The sequence below is a fragment of the Microcaecilia unicolor genome, chromosome 5 (assembly GCF_901765095.1).
Source record: "Microcaecilia unicolor chromosome 5, aMicUni1.1, whole genome shotgun sequence".
Lineage (NCBI taxonomy): Eukaryota > Metazoa > Chordata > Amphibia > Gymnophiona > Siphonopidae > Microcaecilia > Microcaecilia unicolor.
Genome location: NC_044035.1, coordinates 5227700 through 5248502, shown reverse-complemented (window position 1 = coordinate 5248502; position 20803 = coordinate 5227700). Strand labels below are relative to the sequence as shown.

The following is a 20803-nucleotide window of genomic DNA, read 5'->3' as shown; positions in this document are numbered from 1 at the left end:
TAGTCCACTTTTAAAGGTAATAAATAGAAATAAATCAAAACAGAGAAAAGAAAATATGATAACTTTTATTGTACTAACTTAATACATCTTTTGAAACTAACTACCTGAACCTATTCCCACCCATCTACTTAGCACTCTCTCTCCTACTGTCATCCCTTCTATCTGTCATATCCTCAATCTTTCACTTTCCACTGCGACTGTTCTTGATGCCTTCAAACATGCCATAGTTACACCACTCCTCAAAAAACCTTCATTGGACCCTACCTGTCCTTCCAACTACCTTCCTCCTCCCTTTCCTATCCAAGAGTACCGTGGTCAATTCTGGAGACTGCACCAACAGAAGGATATAAACAGAATGGAGTCAGTCCAGAGGGTAGCTACAAAGTTAGTATGCGATCTCAGTCTTAAAACATATAGAGAGACAGGCTTAGAAACCGCAACATGTATATGCTGGAAGAGAGGGGATATGACACAGATGTTTAAATACCTCAGTGGCGTTAATGTACATAAGTATTGCCATACTGAGACAGATCAAAGGTCCATCAAGCCCAGCATCCTGTTTCCAACAGTGGCCAATCCAGGTCACAAATACCTGGCAAGATGCCCAAAGAAGTACAAAACATTATTCCAGAAATAGTGGATTTTCCCCAAGTCCAATTTAATAATGGTCTATGGACTTTTCCTATAGGAAGCTGTCCAAACCTTTTTAAAACTCTGCTAAGCAAACCACCTTTACCACATTCTCTGGCAACGAATTCCACGTAGCTTCATCACATGCCCCCTAGTCCTAGTATTTTTGGAAAGTGTAAACAGATGCCTCACGTCCACCCGTTCAACTTCATTCATTATTTTATAGACCTCTGTCATATCTCCCCTCAGCCGCTTTTTCTCCAAGCTGAAGAGCCCTAGCTGCTTTAGCCTTTCCTCATAGGGAAGTCATCCCACCCCCTTTATCATTTTCGTTGCCCTTCTCTGCACCTTTTCTAATTCCACTATATCTTTTTTTGAGATGCGGTGACCAGAATTGAACACATTATTCGAGGTGTAGTCACATCATGGAGTGATAGAAAGGCCAGAACCCTCAGTCCCTCCTAAACTGACCTGTAGTGTCCAGCTGACCTTCCTCAAGCACAGTCTCATCAATCTGCAGCAGAGTGTTACTAGCCAGCTGGAGCAAGCCGCTGAGCAAGCGATTGGATGTGTAGTCCTTGCGAGGAACAAATCTTAAGGTATTCATGTTCTGGATGGTCATTTGCAAATTATAAGACTGCAAACAGAAGAAAGGCAGGTAAGTGAACAGCAGAGAGAAAACTTCAGGAAATGCTGATCTATCCCTGTTGTGTCACTTTTAGGCACACAAGAGGGGGAGAAGTTAACCCTCCATCTTAAAGCTGGCTTCGGCCCAGTCTTGTGGTTCTTACCGATGGGACAAGCTGCTGCAGGATACGGTACAAGTGATGTGGGAAGTGACTGCTCCTGGGGCAGCCACTCAGGTTCAGGGAGAACTTCCCCAAGGGTAGAACATCTCTTCTGGCATACCTGAGGAGGGATGGGCAGGGATTAAATTTAAATACATCAGAACGGTCTGAGAGAGACGGACAAAAAAGACCAAAGCAAAGGAGGAAGTGGGAACCTCATGTCAGCATGTGAAGTTGATAATTGGTGGGCACAGCCTATGTGAATACCCCATGGTGCTGCTGCAAAACCATTTCTTTTCATCGCTAAGATTATATACAGAGGCTACACACCATACCTAAGAGTCTGAGAGTACAAATCATGAGTCTCATCTGCCAAAGTGACCAGCACACACGTTTCCTCAATTAACACAGTTTTTTTTCTTTTTTTAGGTGGGGAGGGGGAGGGTGGGGTGAGCAGGAGAACACAATCATAAAGCAGCGACAGCGGTGGCAAAGGATTCAAGAATATGCCAATTTCAGGAGGACTTTCTTTGTAAAATGTTGAAGAATTAAATGAGCAGAATCCCTAATACCTCAGGGACTGAAAGGACAGCTGGACCAAGGGTATCTACATGGGACAGCACTGAGGGTTCATGCATTGTGCCTACAGAGAAAGCGAAATGCCAAAAATACACATCACAAGAGAACCCGTGAGAGGAAACAGGGCTAGGTACTCACACCGTAGAGATGAGGTGCAGGATCAGATACTCTGCAGCTAAGCTGTCTCCTAGAAAGGCATGTGTCAGAAACCCCAGCAGCTCCGCTCTCACCGAGGACAACTCCAACATAAAACCAGAGACAACTACAAGGCAGAGAAAGAGAACAATGAAAGCTTCCAGATCCCCAAAAGGGTTCTAAGAGAAGAGCCCGGCTTCACTCCACCTTAACATCCTCTTCCTCATTCAAAGGAATACCCAAAGATAAAATCAAATACATACGTACATTTGACTTCTATTTATCATTAAAACGCTGTGGCTTGTGATTCCCTTCTATGTTTCAACAATGTTTTATTGACAATTCAACATAATAACGCAGCAGCTTCAATATTATATAACCATTAACAAAATACATTGCGTAAAACCTAACAGCCATTAGTCTTTGTCAACCAATTCCCCCCCCCCCCCGCCTTCCCCCCACCGCTCCCCCCCCCCACACATTCCTCAAGACTATGAGTGTTCTTATTTCCTTCAAAGACTGAGGGGTTGTCATGTTTAACTCTCCAGTACATTGGAGTATCCAGCAGATTAGACGAAGGCCAAGCTTTTCACAAGAGATCTCCCCGATGACTATATATTGACAATCATACACTAATTCTTTGTTTCAATACCCTTCATTGCTGCCATCCCTCCCATCATGATCAACGAGTATCAAATCCAACCACCTAAGCTCCAAAAGGCTAGCCTACAAACTACCCCCTTCTCCCACCCTAGGCAATGTGATTCCCTTCTAAACGTGCTTTAGAACACAAGCAGCTCTACAACCATCTTGCAACCACCGTAACAAGAGCCCCAGGATGCACTGCAATCTCAAACCTCCTTCCATCCCTAAACACACTGTCTCACCACAGAACAGAAAGAGTTTAAATCATTTAAACACAACAGAAAAAATGGTACATTAACAATTATAAATGCAGTTTGTATGAAAGATGCAATCTAAAAAAAAAACATTTATAGCTGAACATGCATAAAGCAAAGTTGCATACCTGTAACAGCTGTTCTCCGTGGATATTAGGATAATGCAAACACTCTTGGTTTGCTCTGCTCCGCAGGCTGCATGTTCGGACAGGCTCTCTCTAGCTTGTTAGCTAAATACTTGCACCAATCAGATGTCTGGAGATCAAATTGCGGGGGGGGGGGGGGGGGGGGGGGGGGGGTATGCACTACGTGTTAAAGAGGGAATTAAGTGAAACAAAATAAACGCTCTGCATGAAACAAATAGTGTGGAATCCTTATGGATAGAAATTCCATGTGTGAAAGGAAGGAGTATTCTAGTAGGGCTGCTACTACCATCTGCCAGGACAGAACAGACAGATAATTAGGAAAGCTAGAAATTGGGCAACGGTGTAATAATGGGTTTATTTCAATTACCAATAAATAACAATGAGTATCAGCCACAAATAAATCAGAATATCAAACAGTAATAATATTGCAGAACACACATTAAATTGTGCCTTCTCTGATTGAACAATTGTCAAAGTGAAAAAAAAAAAAAAAAGCTTAGAGCCCAAGACATCTGAGACTGCCAGATTATTTATTTGTTGCATTTGTATCCCACCTTATCCCACCTCTTTGCAGGCTCAAAGTGGCTTACAATACATCATGAGTAGTGGAAGAATGTTAGTAATATAAACATTTTCCCTGGAGGAAAGGAGGAACAGGGGTGATATGATAAAGACGTTCAAATACTTGAAAGGTATAAATCCGCAAAAAAATCTTTTCCAGAGATGGGAAGGCGGTAGAACGAGAGGACATGAAATGAGATTGAAGGGGGGCAACCTCAGGAAAGATGTCAGGAAGTATTTTTTCACGGAGAGGGTGGTGGATGCTTGGAATGCCCTCCCGCGGGAGGTGGTGGAGATGAAAACGGCAACGGAATTCAAACATGCGTGGGATATGCATAAAGGAATCCTTTGCAGTAGGAATGGATCCTCAGAAGCTTAGCCGAAATTGGGTGGTGGAGCAGGTGGGGGAAGAGGGGTTGGTGGTTGGGAGGCGAGGATAGGGGAGGGCAGACTTATACGGTCTATGCCAGAGCCGGTGATGGGAGACGGGACTGGTGGTTGGGAGGCGGGAAATACTGCTGGGCAGACTTGTACGGTCTGTGCCTTGAAAAAGGCAGGTACAAATCAAGGTAAGGTATACACATGTGAGTTTATCTTGTTGGGCAGACAGGATGGACCATGCAGGTCTTTTTCTGCCGTCATCTACTATGTTACTATGATCTTGATCAGCACGATGATAAACAAAGTAGTAGTGTACAAGCAGATTTTAGGAAACAGTTCTGAGATTAAGTAGGCGAGTTGTGCATATTCACTTGGGTTGATCTTTTTGGTATGCTCTTTCAAAGAGATGAGTCTTCAGTAGTACGCGGAAGTTCGCTATTTCGTATATCGATTTCAAGTTGCGCGGCAGTGCGTTCCATAACTGTGTGCTCAAGTAGGTGAAGTTTGACGCATGCATTAGTTTGTAATTCTTTTTTTTGCTCTGCAACAAGAGGGCTTCTAGCATCTATATATGGAGAAATTGTTCCAGTGGTGCTTTTATCCCCTGAAGCAGCATTTGATGCCAAACAGGGCCACTGTGGGGTTAAGAAACAGGTCCCTTAGATTGAAATTTGTTTCTTGGAAGCTACTCATTGTTTTTAAGACTTGTCTCTTGGTTCTGCTGCTTAAACATATTGACATATGGCATATAAAAAGCCTATCCTATATAATAATTTGCACCTCCAACGTCCCATCGCTGTCTGGCTGCCTGGGTTCGTAACATCTCATGACGTCAGCCAGCCTCCAGCGTTCCATTCCCCCTCACTGCCCCGCCCTTGCGTCAAAACATGACGACGTCAGAGGGTGGAACAGTGAGAGGGAAGGGAACGCTGGAGGCGAGCTGACGTTAGGATGTTACCAACAGAAGGGAAGCCAGCCAGAAAACGATGAGGTACAAAGGAAGAGAGAATCGCGGCACATCGAGGGAGGGCAGGGCGGGATCGATGGACATGGATGGGATGGGAGGAGAGGACAGGAGAGAAGAGAATTGCGGGACACGGAGGAGAGGACAGGAAAGAGGAGAATCACTGGACATGGAGGGGAGGGAAGAATTGCTGGACATGGAGGGGAGGGCAGGGGAGAGAAAAAAAATCGCTTACAAGAGAGCCTTTCTAAGGCTCGTTTCATTGTTGAGGAAACGGGCTGGGTTCCACTAGTATTACTATACAAGTGGAGTTTTTTGTCCACTGATTCAAGCAGACCTGGTCATAGTTGAAAGTTGCATAATATTGACCCATATGGGCTTTGGCGTGGATGTCTTTTTTTTATCCACTTTGACATTAGATGTTCAAGCAGAGAATACACAAGGCTGTATAGGCTGCAATATTATTACTGACTGGATAAATGTTACATCAGGGAGCGCCAGAAGGGCAAAATTACTAGATATACTAAATGACTGTTCCTAGGAAAAAGTGGTCCAGGAATCAACAAGAGGGGGAGAGTTACTTTAGATTTAATCATTAGTGGAATGCAGGGCATAGAATGAGAGGTGACGGTGTTGCGTCCGCTGGGAAACAGTGATCATAACTTGATTACATTTAAGCGAGTGAAGTCACAAAGGAAATCTACTGTAGCAGCATTTAATTTTCAAAAGGGTGACTGATAAAATGAAGAAAGTGGTTAAAGAAAAGCTAAAAGGATTGGCTGCAAAGTTAGGACTTTAAATCAGGCATGGACTTTGTATAAAAATATCATCTTGGAAGCCCAGATCAAATGTGTTCCACAAATTTACAAAAGCGGAAAGAAGAGCAAACCACAGCTAGCATGGTCAAGGTGAAGTGAAAGAGCCCATAAAACATCCTTCAAAGAATGGAAAAAGGACCCGAATGAAGAACATAAGAAGCAACATAAGCACTAGCAAATTAGATGCAAAGTGTTGATAAAGAAGGCTAAAAGAAGAAGAAGGCAAAAACTCACAGCAACAACTTTTCAGGTACATCAGAAGCAGAAAGGCAGTGAGGGAATCCATGGGACAATTAGATCACGAAGGTGCAAGAAGGGAAGTCAGGGAGGCCAAGGCCATAGCAGAGAAACTGAATGAATTCTTTGCTTTGGTGGGTTCTTCAAGGGTGATTATGTGGAGGAACTCAAAGAAATCTCAGTGAACCTGGAAAATGTACTGAGCCAAAAACTGACAAAAGAGTAGTAAATCACCTGGAACAGACAGCATGTACCCTAAGTGGACCCTAGCAGCAGATAGCTATGGTTTGGAATATCCTTCCCAATGCACATCACTTTGCATCTGTCCACATTACATTTCAACTGCCATTTGGATGCCCAGTCTTTCAGTTTCCTAAAGATGTTTCTGCAATTTATTTTACAATCCATATGCATTTTAACAACTTTGAATAGTTTTGTGTCATCTGAAAATTTAAATCGCCTCACTTGTCATTCCGATTTCCAGATCATTTATAAATATGTTAAATAGCATTGGTCCCAGTACAGATCCCTGCAGCACTCCACAATTCACCCTCCTCCATGGAGAAAAATGGCCATTTAACCCTACCCTCTGTTTTCTGCCAAATAATCCATTCTTAATGTACAGAAGGATGGTGACTTCCTTTCCCAAGACCCCTTAATTTTCTCAGGTGTATCTCATGAGGTACTTTGTAAACAACTTTCTGAAAATCTAGATATACTACATCAACCGGTTCACCTTTATCCACACGTTTATTCACGCCTTCAAAGAAATTTTATTCTTTATAAAAGTTTCCACTATTTTGCCCGGCACTGAAATCAGGCTTACCAGTCTGTAATTTCCTGATCACCCGTGGAACCTGTATTTATTTATTTAACGGCACGTCATTGGTCACCCTCCAGTCTTCAGGTACTACAGACAATTTTAACGACAGTTTACAGATCACTAGCAGATCAACAATTTCATGTATGAGCTGTTTCAATACCCTGGGATGTATACCATCCAATCCAGGTGATTTATTACTCTAACTTGTCAATTTGGCTCAGTGTACCGAGATTTCTTTCAATTCCTCCGCATTGTCACCCCTGAAAACCATTTCCGGTATAAGTAGATCTCTTACATCTTTTTCCGTAAACACCGAAGCAAAGAATTCATTCAATCTCTCCGCTACAGCCTTGTCCCTCCATGCGTGCTCTCTTTCCTGATCCAACAGCCCAACAGATTCCTACTCAGGCTTCCCTGCTTCTGAAATACCAGAGGGAAAAAAAAAGTGTTACTATGAGTTTTTGTCTCCACGGTAAGTTTTTCTTCATATTCTCTTTAAGCCTTTTTTATCAATAGTTTGCATCTGGCTTGACAGTGCTTATGTTGCTTCTGATTTTTTTGCATTTGGATCCTTCGTCCATTTTTTGAAGGATTTTCTTTTGGCTCCAATAGCCTTTTTCACCTCTCCTTTTATTACGCTGGCTCTTTTTCCATCTTTGTTAATATGTGGAATACAGCTAGTCTGGCTTCCACGATGGTATTTTTAAACAACATCCACGCCTGAATTAAAGTCCCAACCTTTGAAGCTGACCCTTTCAGCTTTTTTTTTTTTTAAACCATTTTCCTCATTTTGTCATAGTCAAAAATTAAAACCTGCTATAGCAGATTTCCTCAGTGACTTCACTCCAGCTCTCTAGGTCTAAGCGGTATATAAATACGTAAATAAATGAATGAATGAATAATCATGTTATGATTTGGACTAACTTAATACATTTTTTTGATTAGATTTGAAGGTAACCCTTCTTCAGATGAAAAATAAGCAAGTTTTTTTTTTTTATTACTAATCTGAAGGGTTACCTTTGAAAGCTAATCAAAAAATGTATCGTTAGTCCAATACAAACGGTAGCATCTTATTTTCTTTTCTCTGTTTTGTTTTATTTTTTATTACTTCCATGAGAGAAAGCAACCTCCAATACAGAAAACGGAAAAGAACAGACTAACGTCAGCAACTGACTGGTTCAAGTATCTAGCCAACAAGTTAGAAAGCACACATCTGAACATGCAACCTGCGAAGCAGAACAAACCAAGTGTGTGTGAATTATCCTGAGGACACAGAGAAAGAAGTTACCAACACACCAGCATTATGAATGATTTTGCTCTATAAATTAAGGAAGCAAAGGTACGAGACTGTGTACACCAGAAGACCCAGCTGTGAGTTGCCCTCACTCACAGGGCAGGCTAGGCTCATTTGGGGGAGATTTCCCCAGTCTTGTCTTACAAAAACTGTATCTGACTCACAGTACAGATGGCAGGACCCAGTGCAAACTAACTTACCTGCATTCAGACTGGGTCAAGCGAGAGCTGCCCCAGCAATCCACCATGTGACATGCTCAACAAAAGCTTCCCACGGTCATCACCACCGCCCCTCCCCCACCAATGACCAGCAGCGTCACTCTCGCCTGTTTTCTGCAGGAAAAAGTTTCCATGCAGGTTTCTCATTGGATAACAAAATCTAGGAAAGTTTACTCTGCAACCTTCTGATTTGCAACTTTTAGGTTTTGACTACTACTACTTATCATTTCTATAGCGCTACCAGACGTACGCAGCGCTTCACACTTGAACATGGAGAGACAGTCCCTGTTCGATAGAGCTTACAATCTAATTATGACAGACAGACAGGACAAGTAAGGGATAAGGGTTAGGACAGACAGGACATATCAGGGATAGGGGACAGTTGAAGGTTTAGGAGTTAAAAGCAGCATTGAAGAGGTGGGGTTTTAGCCTAGATTTGAAGATGGCCAGAGATGAGGCTTGGCGTACCGGCTCAGGAAGTTTATTCCAGGCATACGGTGCAGCAAGATAGAAGGAACGGAGTCTGGAGTTAGCGGTGGAGGAGAAGGGTGCATATAAGAGAGATCTGCCCAGTGACCAACACAAATTGATAACAGGTAGACATTTATTGCACCGACAGTGAAAAACACCATTTCGCACAGTATCCTTTCATCTCTCCCCTTGCCTCCCTCAATTTTTCTTGGCTTACTGAACTGACTGCTCCTCAGCTCTAATAAGGAGAATTTAGGTTTTACCTGCTAATTTTTTCTTTAGTCTCTCCAAATCATTCCCAGTAAGTGGGTATATGCCTTCTACCAGCAGATGGGGAGACTGAGAACTTACTGAGAGATCACCCTATGCAACCCTGAGCCTCTTCAGTAATCCCACTGACAAAGCTAAGATGGTAACGGAATAATGAATGAAACCAGAAATGGAACAGCCCCCACACACAGCTCCGCAGGGGAGAAAGGAACAACCTAAAACTGGAGAAACATGGCAATACCTGTCCAAGTGCCAAGTACTTATGTCACGTGCCTTTTTTTTTTGTAATTTTTTTTCCTGTGCCACATAGGGAAAGACAAAGTACGTGATCCTTCCAAGCTCAAGCGACCGCTGATGCACTGGGCGGCGAAGCAAAGACAGAAAACACACCAGAAATCACACCACGGGAGGGACTGGGAATGGTCTGGAGAGACTACTCCCTCCTTGGCATCTGCTCCAGACCATTCCCAACGAGTGGGAAGTACCAAAGCAGTACTCAATGAGGGTTGAACAAATGCAAGGTGATGTATGTACATTGGAAAGAATAATCTGAATCATAGATACCTGATGCTAGGATCCATCTTGAGGGGAGTCAGCAACCAAGAAAAAGATCTTTGTATCATCGTAGATAATACACTGTAATCTTCTGCTCATTGTGTGGCAGTGGTGGCCAAAAAAAGCAAACAGGAAAAGCATGTGGAATAAGACCAAAAATACTAATGCCTCTATCACTCCATAATGCGACCTTACCTTTATTGCGTTCAGTTCTGGCTGCCGTATCTCAAAAAAGATATGGCAGAATTAGAAAAGGTTCAAAGAAGAGCGACCAAAATGACTCCTCTCGTATGAGGAAACGCTAAAAAGGTTAGGGCTCTTCAGCTTGGAAAACAGACAGATGAGGGGAGATACGATTGAGGTCTACAAAATCCTGAGTGGTGTAGAACGAGTAAAAGTAAATTCATTTTTTTACTTGTTCCAAAAGAACAAAGACTAGGGGACACTCAAGGAAGTTACATGGAAAAACTTTTAATACAAATAGGAGGAACTATTTTTTCACTCAATGAATAATTAAAGCTCTGGAACTCAAAACAGCGGTTAGCGTATCTGGGTTTAAAAAAAAATGTTTGGACAAATTCCTAGAGGAAAAGTCCATAGTCTGCTATTGAGACAAGACATAGGGATGCAACTGATTTGTAGCATGGAATGTTGCCGTGATTTGGGTTTCTGCCAGGTACTTGTGACCTGACCACTGTTGGAGACGGGATACTGGGCTAGATGGACCAATGGTCTGACCCAGTATGGCTACTCTTATGTTATGTCCAAAGTCTACCTGACACGGGTTGCCTTTGGAGAAGACACACTGGACCGACCATGCATGTGGGATGGGCAGGTAGTTAATCATTAATCACAATTAAAATTTTAAAATCACGCTTAATGATTAACTCGTTCATTGCAATTAAAGTGAATTAAAGTAAATTGCAAATAAAATTTCCCGTGCTTTTTATTTTTACACCGATATTTCTCTATCCCACATTTCTGTCAAGCACCCACTCTTCTCCACCTCCAGTTAGCATCATCACAGCTCACTGGCTACTGCTCTCCTCTCTCTGTGTTATAGCAAGCCCTATTCATAAAACCATCATAGGGCTGAGGACTGGTTCCTCAGCATCCCTGGGGTTCAACACCTGGACTCGATATGAACCAAATGGGTTGTAAAGTACCTTCATGTAAAACACAGCCACTACCACCATCTGACATGACAGGAAACAAACCTGACTGCCCATCCACTGAAACAGATGGATAACATTATGTCCCTGCATCAGAACGATCCTCAGGAGCTTAGTCAAGATCGGGAGGTGGGGCTGGTGGTCGGGAGGCGGGGATAGTGCTGGGCAGACTTATACGGTCTGTGCCAGAGCCGGTGGTGGGAAGCGGGACTGGTGGTTGGGAGGCAGGGATAGTGCTGGGCAGACTTATACGGTCTGTGCCAGAGCCAGTGGTGGGAGGCAGGGATAGTGCTGGGCAGACTTATACGGTCTGTGCCAGAGCCGGTGGGAGGCAGAGATAGTGCTGGGCAGACTTATATGGTCTGTGCCAGAGCCGGTGGTGGGAAGCAGGGATAGTGCAGGGCAGACTTATACGGTCTGTACCAGAGCTGGTGGTTGGGAGGCGGGGATAGTGTTTGGGAGGCGGGGATAGTGCTAGGCAGACTTATACGGTCTGTGCCCTGAAGAACACAGGTACAAATCAAAGTAGGGTATACACAAAATTAGCACACATGAGTTACCTTGTTGGGCAGACTGGATGGACCGTGCAGGTCTTTTTCTGCCGTCATCTACTATGTAACTGTGCAGGCACTTGTCACATCTGGGAGAAAGACCTTTAATCCCAGTGTAATGACCAGTACTGAGAACTAATGCTTAAAACCATCAACAACTTTCCACAGCATCCTACAGAAAGCCCCATTTTCAAAGTACCGCACTATCCTACATGGTGTGACATTTCTGCTCCCATACAACGTCCCCATGAGCTGCCACAGTCAGAGCACAGTCATATTAGCTCAGGTGGATTTGGATCAGATGGGTTTATCTATCAGAATACCAGGATTGGGGTGGATGGGGTCACAATACCCTCTTGCTAGCTTTGCACGGCTGATACCGAGTGCTGGGTTCTATTTTTTTTTGGCTCAGATCACCAACACCTCTGATCTGGTCTCAGAGAAGTCTGTATATTTGGCATCTAACATGGCAGGGCGTATTAAGTGAACAGAAGGAAGCAGAGCAAATGGGGTACTTACAGAGTTTTTTCTCTTCTTCTTGAAGGCTGCTGGGTATCAGTGGGTTGATTTGCTGTAGTTTGTGTATCAGAAGGACGTGAATCCTGGGCACGAGGGAAGCCGGAGGGCTGTGAACGCGCTGTTCTTCTATTGAGTCTGCACAGTCCATGGCATCCAGGAATGGGGACGTATTCTCTCTGCAAAGGGGGGAGGGGGAGTGTAAGCACAAACCAGGGAATCAGGCAATGCTCAGTGTAAGTGTTATCACCTGCAGTGTTTCGCTAAATTCCTCAGGCTCCTAGGTTCTATTCTACCAGTCTCTTTCATTAATACTACTACTTAACATTTCTAAAGCGCTACTAGGGTTACGCAGCGCTGTACAACTTAACATGGAAGGACAGTCCCTGCTCAATGAGCTTACAATTTAAAAGACAGGTGTACAATCTAAGAGACAAGTGTAGAGTCAATCTGATAGGGCAGATAGATTGGGGGGGGGGCATACTATAGGATAGGGTGTAATAGTACTGTGGAGGAAACTCGTAGTCCAAGACAGTTAACATTTTTTTGTTACATTTGTACCCTGCGCTTTCTCACTCATGGCAGGCTCAATGCGGCTTACATGGGGCAATGGAGGGTTAAGTGACTTGCCCAGAGTCACAAGGAGCTGCCTGTGCCTGAAGTGGGAATGGAACTCAGTTCCCCAGGACCAAAGTCCACCCCCCTAACCACTAGACCACTCCTCCACTGTAGCTACTAGTTGAGATTCTACATGGAATGTTGCTATTCCACTAGCAACATTCCATGTAGAAGTCGGCCCTTGCAGATCACCAATGTGGCCGCGCAGGCTTCTGCTTCTGTGAGTCTGACGTCCTGCACGTACGTGCAGGACGTCAGACTCACAGAAACAGAAGCCTGCGCAGCCTTCTACATGGAATGTTGCTAGTGGAATAGCAACATTCCATGTAGAACCTCAAATAGTAGCAACATTCCATGTAGAATCTCCAATAGTCGCAACATTCCATGTAGAATCTCCAATAGTATCTATTTTATTTTTGTTACATTTGTACCCTGCGCTTTCCCACTCATGGCAGGCTCAATGTGGCTTACATGGGGCAATGGAGGGTTAAGTGACTTGCCCAGAGTCACAAGGAGCTGCCTGTGCCTGAAGTGGGAACCGAACCCAGTTCCCCAGGACAAAAGTCCACCACCCTAACCACTAGGCCACTCCTCCACTGTTGTTACTATTTGAGATTCTACATGGAATGTTGCTATTCCACTACAAGTCGGCCCTTGCAGATCACCAATGTGGCCGCGCAGGCTTCTGCTTCTGTGAGTCTGACGTCCTGCACGTACGTGCAGGACGTCAGACTCACAGAAACAGAAGCCTGCGCAGCCTTCTACATGGAATGTTGCTAGTGGAATAGCAACATTCCATGTAGAACCTCAAATAGTAGCAACATTCCATGTAGAATCTCCAATAGTCGCAACATTCCATGTAGAATCTCCAATAGTCGCAACATTCCATGTAGAATCTCCAATAGTATCTATTTTATTTTTGTTACATTTGTACCCCACGCTTTCCCACTCATGGCAGGCTCAATGCGGCTTACATATTGTATACAGGTACTTATTTGTACCTGGGGCAATGGAGGGTTAAGTTCTGCCCTAGGCTCTTCTTCCTTCTCCAACTTAAATGGGATGGCTGAAGCCATCTCCTTAACAAAACCAGTGGAGATTTACGCCTCTCTTGAGGTGGGGAGGGATCAGAGGGTAACCCGTAAGACTTCTCTGAGGAGTAGTGTGGGTCCTCCTCTGAGTCCCATGAACGGTCCCACTTAGACTCTTCACCATAAGACTTGGCTGAATGTGTCTATGCCTGTCTTGGCTCAGTGGCACCATGTCTACGCCCTGAAGAATGCCGAGGTACAGCCCTCCAACTCCAGGGAAGCTACCTCCCCCGATGTCAAGAGCTGTACCACATGTGTTGATGCCCTTTGAGGCGCCAGTGTTGAGGATTTCTGCTTCAGGAATAATCTGGGGCTGATCCACAGCTGGCACAAGTGCCCGTGATGCCCGAGTGGTTTGCAGCTACAGCATCTGTGCCAGCTCCTCTCTGAGCATGACTTGGAACTGCTCATCGAAGGAAGGTATGGCGAACTGAACGAGAAACAAAACCTCACAAGTTTGAGATTGCACTGTAGGCCTACATCTTCTTCCCCCAAAGCCTTATTTCTTTCCTTGTGGAAACATAGGGCGGGAGAGACTCCCCCCAACCCAAGCACCTATTACAAGCTCACAAGCTGTAGCCTGAAAGGACTGCACAGAGCATTTCATATGCAGAATCTGCTATGACAAATCATCTGACTATAGGACGAACATGTGTCCCAAAATGCAGAAAAGTGAACCTGCGATTGCTCACCACCAAAAATTTGCTCTGCATTCTCTTTCCCTCTGCATACAGGAAAGGGACCTTTTTTCTTGCTAAGTGGGGGGAGCTATTTTAGATCATGTCCTTAGTGGAATGCAGGGCATGGTACGAGAGGTAAGTATGTTGGATCTGCTGTGAAACAGTGATCATAACATGATCAAGTTTGAGACATCTGGAGTGAAGTCACTAAGGGCCAGATGCACAAAGGTCCCGCTAAGAGTCCGTCTGCATTTCCAAATCAGTAAAAATTTACCAATTTAGAAACACAAAGGGATTCACAAAGAGAATCACATGCAAATGAGCAGCTCGTTGCTTTTACGACCCAGCTCATTTGCATGTGATATGGGGGAAGCCAGTCGGTGAGCCGAACATGTGCAGAAGTCAATCGCTATGCGTGGCTGCTCTGCGCATGCTACAGACGGCTCTCATACATGCAGACAAGCTGCGTGTGTGAAAGCAGTAGATGCAGCCCTTTTTTTTTTTTTTTGGATGGACAGACCTGTGTTGGGGCTCCCTGCCTTCCCACTGCTGGGAATATGCTCGCTGCTGCTCTGGGCTCTGAGGAATCAGCATCTGGGCTTGGTTCCACCCCCACCTGTTTCTACTTCCTTCTACTGGCCGGCTGACATGCTGGAATGCCCACTCCCTGAAGATGGACTCTCATTGGCTGGCTGCTGTACCAACTCCTCCTCCCTGCAGGGCATCCCTGATGACATCACTCTAGAGCTGTGAGCTGACTGGATCCGAACTTCCTGGCGTCCCCCCTCCAGTAGTGAGTGGGCGGGACATCCCAGGCTGACACTGTCCAATTGGTCTAGCCCCTCTCTGTTGTGCTTCTATCATGGGGGATGCTGTTTCCCAGCAGAGGCTGTCTGACCCTTGTCTTCATTTCATTTTTGCTAAGTCACCATTACTTTTATGCTTTACATTTACTGCTCCCCCCCCCCCCCCCCCCCCCCCCCCCCCCCATTTCTTGCCAGTAAAATGTCATTTGAGAAAAGAATCATGGCACGGCTTTCATACACGCAAAGAAGCTGCGTGTAAGCTGGTGCACTTCTTTTTGTGCTCCATCTTCCCTGCCTCGTTTCTCCCCTTCTCCTACTTGTGATAATGAAGAACCAACAGGTCCAGACCTCCCGTTAAAAATTTCCACGGTAAAGGTAGGGACTGCTTTTGTGTATGGGGTCAGAAACGGCAGTTCATCACCTTGCATGTACATTATAATAGTAATTAGCTCATTATAATAGCTTTGCATTCCGTTTTCATTAGCTGCTACTGTGACAGGAAAATGGCTCTGAGAACCCTTTTGTGGATGTCCCGGTTTACTACTTGCATGTTAAACCGGCTAGAACTAGTTTAAAAATCACGTTGCTGGCTCGTTAGGTTTAGTGCATCTGGCCCTAAGTAAATCTATTTTTACTGATTTGGAAATGCAGACGGACTCTTAACAGGAACCTTTGTGCATCTGGCCCTTAGTGACTTCACTCCAGATATCTCAAACTTGATCATGTTATTATCACTGTTTCCCAGCAGATCCAACACACTTACCTCTCGTACCATGCCCCGCATTCCACTAAGGACAAGATCTAAAATAGCTCCCCCCACTTAGCAAGAAAAAAGGTCCCTTTCCTGTATGCAGAGGGATAGAGAATGCAGAGCACATTTTTGGTGGTGAGCAATCACAGGTTCACTTTTCTGCATTTCAGGACACATGTTCTTCCTATAATCAGATGATTTGTCATAGCACATTTTGCATATGAAATCTCAGTGAACCTGAAGATGTACTGAGCCAAATTGACAATTTAAAGAGTAGTAAATCACCTGGACTGGATGGCATACATTCAAGGGCACTCAAAGAACTCAAGCATGAAATTGATGATCTGCTGTTGATAATATGCAACCTGTCATTAAAATCATTGGTAGTACCTGAAGATGGGAGGTTGGCCAATGCAACGCCAGTTTTTAAAAAGGGTTCCAGGGGGTGATCCGGGAAATTACAGGCTGGTAAGGCTGATGTCGGTGCCGGGCAAAATAGTGGCAACTATTGTAAAGAATAAAATTACAGAACACATAGACAAGCATGATTTAATGAAACAGAGTCAGCATGGGTTCAGCCAAGGGAAGTCTTGCCTCACCGATTTGCTTCATTTCTTTGAAGGCGTAAATAAACATATGGACAAAGGTGAGCCGGTTGATGTAGTGTATCTAGATTTTTCAGAAAGCTTTTGATAAAGTTCCTCATGAGAGACTCCTGAGAAAACTAAAGAGTCATGGGATAGGAGGCAAGGTTCTGGTGTGGATTAGGAATTGGATAGAAAACAGAGGGTAGGATTAAATGGTCATGTCTCTCAATGGACGAGGGTGAACAGTGGAATGCCGCAGGGATATGTACTGGGACCGTTACTATTTAACATATTTATAAATGATATGGAAATCGGGACGAGTGAGGTGATTAAATTTACAGATGATACAAAACTATTCAAGGTTGTTAAAACATGAGCGGACTGTGAAATATTGTAGGAATACTTTAGGGAATTGGAAGGCTGGGCATCCAAATGGCAGATGAAATTTAATGTGGGCAAATGCAAGGTGATGCACATTGGAAAGAAAAATCTGAATCACAATTACCTGACGCTAGGGTCCACCTTGGGGGTCAGCACTCAAGAAAAAGATCTGGGTGTCATTATAGATAATACGCTGAAATCTTCTGCTCAGTGTGCGGCGGCCAAAAAAAGCAAACAGGATGCTAGGAATTACTAGGAAAGGGATGGTGAATAAGACCGAAAATACTATAATGCCATTGTATAACGCCAGTACTGCGCTCAATTCTGGTTGTCGTATCTCAAAAAAGGTATAGTGGAATTGGAAAAGGTAGCATGGAAGAGCGAGCAAAATGATAAAAGGGATGGGACTCCTCTCCTATGAGGAAAGGCTAAAGAGGTTAGGGCTCTTCAGCCTGGAAAAAATACGGCCGAGGGGAGATATGTTTGAGGGCTACAAAATCCTGAGTGGTGCAGAATGGGTAAAAGTAAATCAACTTTTCATTCTTTCAAAAAGTAGAAAGACCAGGGGACACTCAATGAAATTCCTACCTCTCCCTCCGCACCTTCAGTGTTCACTGTGGTGGATCCTCTACTACTTCTATCCCTCTGCCTGTCGGCGTACCTCAGGGTTCTATTCTTGGTCCCCTCCTCTTTTCTATCTACACTTCTTCCCTTGGTTCATTAATCTCATCCCATGGATTTTCCTACCATCTCTATGCTGATGACTCCCAAATCTACCTTTCTACCCCTGATATCTCACCTTGCATCCAAACCAAAGTTTCAGCGTGCTTGTCTGACATTGCTCTCTGGATGTCTCAATGCCACCTGTAATTAAATTTGACCAAAACCGAGCTTCTCATTTTTCCCCCCAAACCCACCTCCCCACTCCCCCCGTTTTCTATTTCTGTTGATGGCTCTCTCATTCTCCCTGTCTCCACTGCTCGAAACCTTGGGGTCACATCTTTGACTCTTCTTCTCTGCTCATATCCAGCAGATCGCCAAGACCTGTCGTTTCTTTCTTTACAACATCCGTAAAATCCGCCCCTTTCTTTCCGAGCACTCTACCAAAACCCTCATCCACACCCTTTGTCACCTCTCGTTTAGACTACTGCAATCTGCTTCTTGCTGGCCTCCCACTTAGTCACCTCTCCCCTCTCCAATCGGTTCAAAATTCTGCTGCCCGTCTTGTCTTCCGCCAGGGTCGCTTTACTCATACTACCCCTCTCCTCAAGTCACTTCACCGGCTCCCTATCCGTTTTCGCATCCTGTTCAAACTTCTTCTACTAACCTATAAATGTACTCACTCTGCTGCTCCCCAGTATCTCTCCACACTCGTCCATCCCTACACCCCTTCCCGTGCACTCCGCTCCATGGATAAATCCTTCTTATCTGTTCCCTTCTCCACTACTGCCAACTCCAGACTTCGCGCCTTCTGTCTCGCTGCACCCTACGCCTGGAATAAACTTCCTGAGCCCCTACGTCTTACCCCATCCTTGGCCACCTTTAAACCTAGACTGAAAGCCCACCTCTAACATTGCTTTTGACTCGTAACCACTTGTAACCACTCGCCTCCACCTACCCTCCTCTCCTCCTTTCTGTACACATTAATTGATTTGCTTACTTTATTTTTTGTCTATTAGATTGTAAGCTCTTTGAGCAGGGACTGTCTTTATTCTATGTTTGTGCAGTGCTGCGTACGCCTTGTAGCGCTATAGAAATGCTAAATAGTAGTAGTAGTACATTTAGATATTTTTTCACTCAAAGAATAGTTAGGTTCTGGAACTCACTGCCAGATGATGTAGTAACAGCGGTTAGTATATCTGGGTTTAAAAAAAAAAAGGTTTGGAGAAGTTCTTAGAGGAAATGTTTGTAGTCTTTTATTGAGATGGACATGGGGGAAGCCACTGCTTACCTTGGGATTAGCAGCATGTAATGCTGCTACTATTTGGGGTTTTTGCCAGGTACCTGTGACCTGGATTTGCAACTACTGGAAGCAGGATACTGGGCTAGACAGACCACTGGTCTGACCCAATATGGCTATTCTTATGTGAATTCCAACAAGCCGACACCTCAATCATCATAAATCCCCGGAGTGTGCAGCCAGCAACTCCTGCTGCTGCGATAAAAGCCCATCTGTTTGGTATTAACTGTGTTTCTGCAGAATGGCATCCAGCAGCACAAGACGGCAGGAAGAGAGCATGCAAACATACAACTGTGTTACACATACGTGTGTGCGTGTTTCAGTGCCGTACCTCTCTTCAGTCGCACACGGCACAGAATCCACTGACAGAACACCGAACACCTCCAGCACATCATTTACTTTTAAGTTGTCTCGGTTCTCGTAGACCTGCAGAGAGGAGACAAAGATGAAAATCGTGTGGTATTGTGCCGCTTACATGGACCTTGGGGGGGGGGGGGGAATGTTTTACAAGGAGCGCAGCCCAATCACTGGCCATCTCATACCCAGCTTAAGCCTGCACTTACAGGCCTCACTCTAACTCAAAGGCTGATGTCAAAGCTGATGCCTAACTGTAGGCAGTTACAGATAAATGCAGGTATTGTATAACCCACATGCCACCCTCCCGAGTCCACACCCCCTTTCAGGTTGCGTGCTCTGGACTTTGAGTGCACAACTTACAGAAAAGCGACTAAGGACAGTTACATGTCTACATTAAGACCAATTATAGCCTATTGTTCATTAAGACAAACTAACAGCTCATTATTAAGTTACATGTGAACCTGACTTTATTCTACAATTTGCCAAATACTTCAATGAAAAAATTGTAAAACTACTTCATCTTCCTCAGAACACTACAGATATTGAAAACGTCAACAATGGCCTGGACCTAACCTTAGGAGAATACCCAGCGGACGAACCTGGTCAAAATTCACTCTCCTCACCACCGAAACAATTGCCCATGTGATTAATAGAGCCTCCGACACTCACTGCAAATTGGACACATGCCCCAGGTACCTTATTATCCGCCCCTGATCGCATCAAAACAGACCTCACATCCCACCTAAACTTCATGCTTCAACAAGGTCTCTTCCCCAAGGAAAATGGTAACATTCTACTCACCCCATACCAAAAGATACCAAGAAAAAAACAAATGAACTCACCAATTACCTCCCAGTAGCATCTATCCCACTAGCAGTCAAACTGATGGAAAGTATGGTAACCAAACAACTTACCAATTATATACACAAATTCTCAATACTACATGAATCACAATCAGGATTTCGTTCCCGCCACAGCACCGAAACAGCGCTAACCACTCTCCTGGCCAAATTCAAGCAGGAAATAGCAACAGGTAAAAGCATACTTCTCCTCCAATTCGACATGGTAAACCATAATATACTACTAAGACTCCTAGACTACTTCAGGATTGGTGGAAATATACTCAGTTGGAACAAGGGTTTCTTAACCACCAGAACATACCAAGTGAAATCAAACTCAAATATATCATCACCGTGGAAAGCAGACGGCAGAGTACCTCAAGGATCACCACTATCACCGATCCTTTTCAACCAAATGATGACCCCATTAGCCAAGTCCTTATCCACCCAAGGCCTCAACCCATTCATCTATAAAGACGACATTACAATATACATCCCTTTCAAACATGATCTGACAGAAATCACCAACGAAATCAACCTCGTCTTGTACACCATGAACACATGGGCAAATGCATTCCAACTAAAACTTAATACAGAAAAAACACACAGTCTCATCCTCTCATCCTAATACAATACGAACATACCCACAAACACCCCAGATTACACCCTCCCTCTCAGATAGCTTGAAAATCCTCGGTGTTACAATCGACTGTAACCTTACACTT

The 20803-nt window shown here is 44.3% G+C and overlaps 1 protein-coding gene across 2 annotated transcripts in view; it reads right to left on the bottom strand.

Moving 5' to 3' along the window:
• MCMBP (minichromosome maintenance complex binding protein) overlaps positions 1-20803 on the bottom strand; it is a 61170-nt gene that overhangs the window by 12463 nt on the left and 27904 nt on the right. For both annotated transcript variants that reach the window (XM_030202609.1, XM_030202611.1), the window contains exons 8-12: positions 19214-19308; positions 12012-12187; positions 2136-2259; positions 1422-1539; positions 1102-1267 (exon numbers count right to left, since the gene is read on the bottom strand). In XM_030202609.1, coding sequence (XP_030058469.1) covers positions 1102-1267; positions 1422-1539; positions 2136-2259; positions 12012-12187; positions 19214-19308 — 679 coding nt within the window. The remainder of the gene's footprint in view (positions 1-1101; positions 1268-1421; positions 1540-2135; positions 2260-12011; positions 12188-19213; positions 19309-20803) is intronic.